The sequence below is a fragment of the Antrostomus carolinensis genome, unplaced genomic scaffold (assembly GCF_000700745.2).
Source record: "Antrostomus carolinensis isolate BGI_N321 unplaced genomic scaffold, ASM70074v2 scaffold31268, whole genome shotgun sequence".
Taxonomy (NCBI): domain Eukaryota; kingdom Metazoa; phylum Chordata; class Aves; order Caprimulgiformes; family Caprimulgidae; genus Antrostomus; species Antrostomus carolinensis.
The window spans coordinates 2,222-4,237 of record NW_010334187.1 but is presented as its reverse complement, the minus strand read 5'-3'; the positions used below and the strand labels follow the sequence as shown (position 1 = coordinate 4,237).

The following is a 2,016-nucleotide window of genomic DNA, read 5'->3' as shown; positions in this document are numbered from 1 at the left end:
GTTTGGTTTTTTTTCCTCTCCTCTCTTTTTCCAGAGAAGAAGCAGCAGCTCCAGCCCCCAAAATCTCGCCCACCCGGCTTGAAGTTTCGCCTGCAGAAGCGGCCGCGAGGTCCCTCCTGAGCCCAACCGTCCTCGTCACCTTTCTCAGGAACTCGGTGGCTCCGGGTGCCACACGGGAGCTCACTGGGGTCGGGTTGAGCCGAGCTGAGCCCTGGTCACCGGCCCCGGCAGCCTCTTGCTTGACAGAACTGGTTGTTGGCCTTATTTTTAATTGTTTTTAATTATTTTTAAATTTTTTTGGCATCCTTCTGCCCCATCCTTATTGTTTTGATCATTGACCAACTGACTTTGGTTTTGGTTTGGTTTTGGTTTTGGTTTTGTTTGGTTTTGGTTTTGGTTTTGGTTTTGGTTTTGGTTTTGGTTTTGGTTTTGGTTTTGGTTTTAGTTTTGGTTTGTTTTGGTTTGTTTTGGTTTTGGTTTGTTTTGGTTTTGGTTTGTTTTGGTTTTGATTTGTTTTGGTTTTGGTTGGTTTTGTTTTGTTTTGGTTTTGGTTTTGGTTTTGGTTTTGGTTTTGGTTTTGCTTTTGGTTTTGCTTTTGGGTTTTGGTTTTGATTTGTTTTGATTTTGGTTTGTTTTGGTTTTGCTTTTGCTTTTGGGTTTTGGTTTTGGTTTTGGTTGGTTTTGGTTTGTTTTGGTTTGTTTTGCTGGTGTTTTTTTTCTCTTCTCCCCAATTTTTATCATGTCTGTGACATTTCCCTTATTGATGAGTAAAAGTGGGACTCCCACGTCCTGGTCTTTCTTGTGCATCTTTTGGTTGTCACTGTGTGTTTTTCTACTTTCCCCCCATCCATACTGGAAGCAGGTAATGGTTGTGTTCGTGGGTGAACCCAGGGAGAGGAGGACCCATCATCTTGTATGACCCCCCACCCCGGGAGCTGGCCCTTGGCTTGGGCAAGGGATGGTGGTGGATCTGCTTGCTGCTGGCCGTAGGCGCTTGCTTGGCTGGTTGGAGGGCAGCGGCGTGGGGCTGGGGACTGGCACACACTTGGCAAGGTGGGATGACATGATGGGATGCCAACCATTAAATTTTCCCCACCTGGCTCAGCCAAGATCCCTCTGTTCTCTCCACAGACAAGGACGAGTGCTCCAAGAACAACGGGGGCTGCCAGCACGAGTGTCTCAACTCCTTCGGCAGCTACGAGTGCCAGTGCCGCAGCGGCTTCGTGCTGCACGACAACAAGCACGACTGCAAGGAAGGTGGGACCACAGCCCAGACCCCCCCCACAGCCCCACCAGGACCCCCACACACAGGGACACTAAACTGGGGAAGGGTTTAGAGGGGAAGGGTGTGAGGAGAGGCTGAAGTCACTTGGATTGTTCAGCCTGGAGAAGAGGAGACTGAGAGGAGATCTCCTGGGGGTCTAGAACTTCCTCCCAAGGGGCAGAGGAGGGGCAGGCGCTGATCTCTTCTCTCTGGCCACCAACGAATGCCAGGAGCAGAGGGAATGGCAGGAAGATGTGGCAGGGGAGGGTGAGGTTGGCCATGAGGAAAAGGTTCTTGAGGCAGAGGGTGGTGGAGCCCTGGAACAGGCTCCCCAGGGAGGTGCTGATGGCACCAAGCCTGACAAGATTCCAGCAGCATTTGGCCAAGGCCCTGAGGGACATGGTGTGAATGTTGGGATTGTCCTGTGCAGGGACAGGAGTTGGATCCATCATCCTTGTGGGTCCCTCACAACTCACAGTATTCTGTGATTCTGTGATTCTATGACATCTGTCACCCTCTGTTGTCCCTGCAGCTGGCTGTGACCATAAGGTGACATCCATCTCTGGGACCATCACCAGCCCCAACTGGCCCGATAAATACCCCAGCAAGAAGGAGTGCACCTGGGCCATCACCACCACGCCGGGCCACCGCGTCAAGCTGGTAGGGATGGAGGGGACACTATGGGATGGGCAGCACAGGGGGGGTCCCCTCTGCCAAGCTCCACTGAGGGCTGGCGGCTTGGGCATCAACTT

General features: G+C 51.9%; 1 protein-coding gene across 1 annotated transcript in view; it reads left to right on the top strand.

Annotated features, from left to right (window-relative positions):
* Positions 1–1,131: 1,131 nt before the first annotated feature.
* Positions 1,132–2,016, top strand: part of LOC104529748 (bone morphogenetic protein 1) — a gene marked incomplete at its 5' end in the record, with an annotated part of 1,772 nt that continues 887 nt past the window's right edge. Inside the window, 2 exons of the mRNA XM_010174142.1 lie at positions 1,132–1,257; positions 1,797–1,967. Of these exons, the coding sequence (XP_010172444.1) occupies positions 1,132–1,257; positions 1,797–1,967 (297 nt within the window). The remainder of the gene's footprint in view (positions 1,258–1,796; positions 1,968–2,016) is intronic.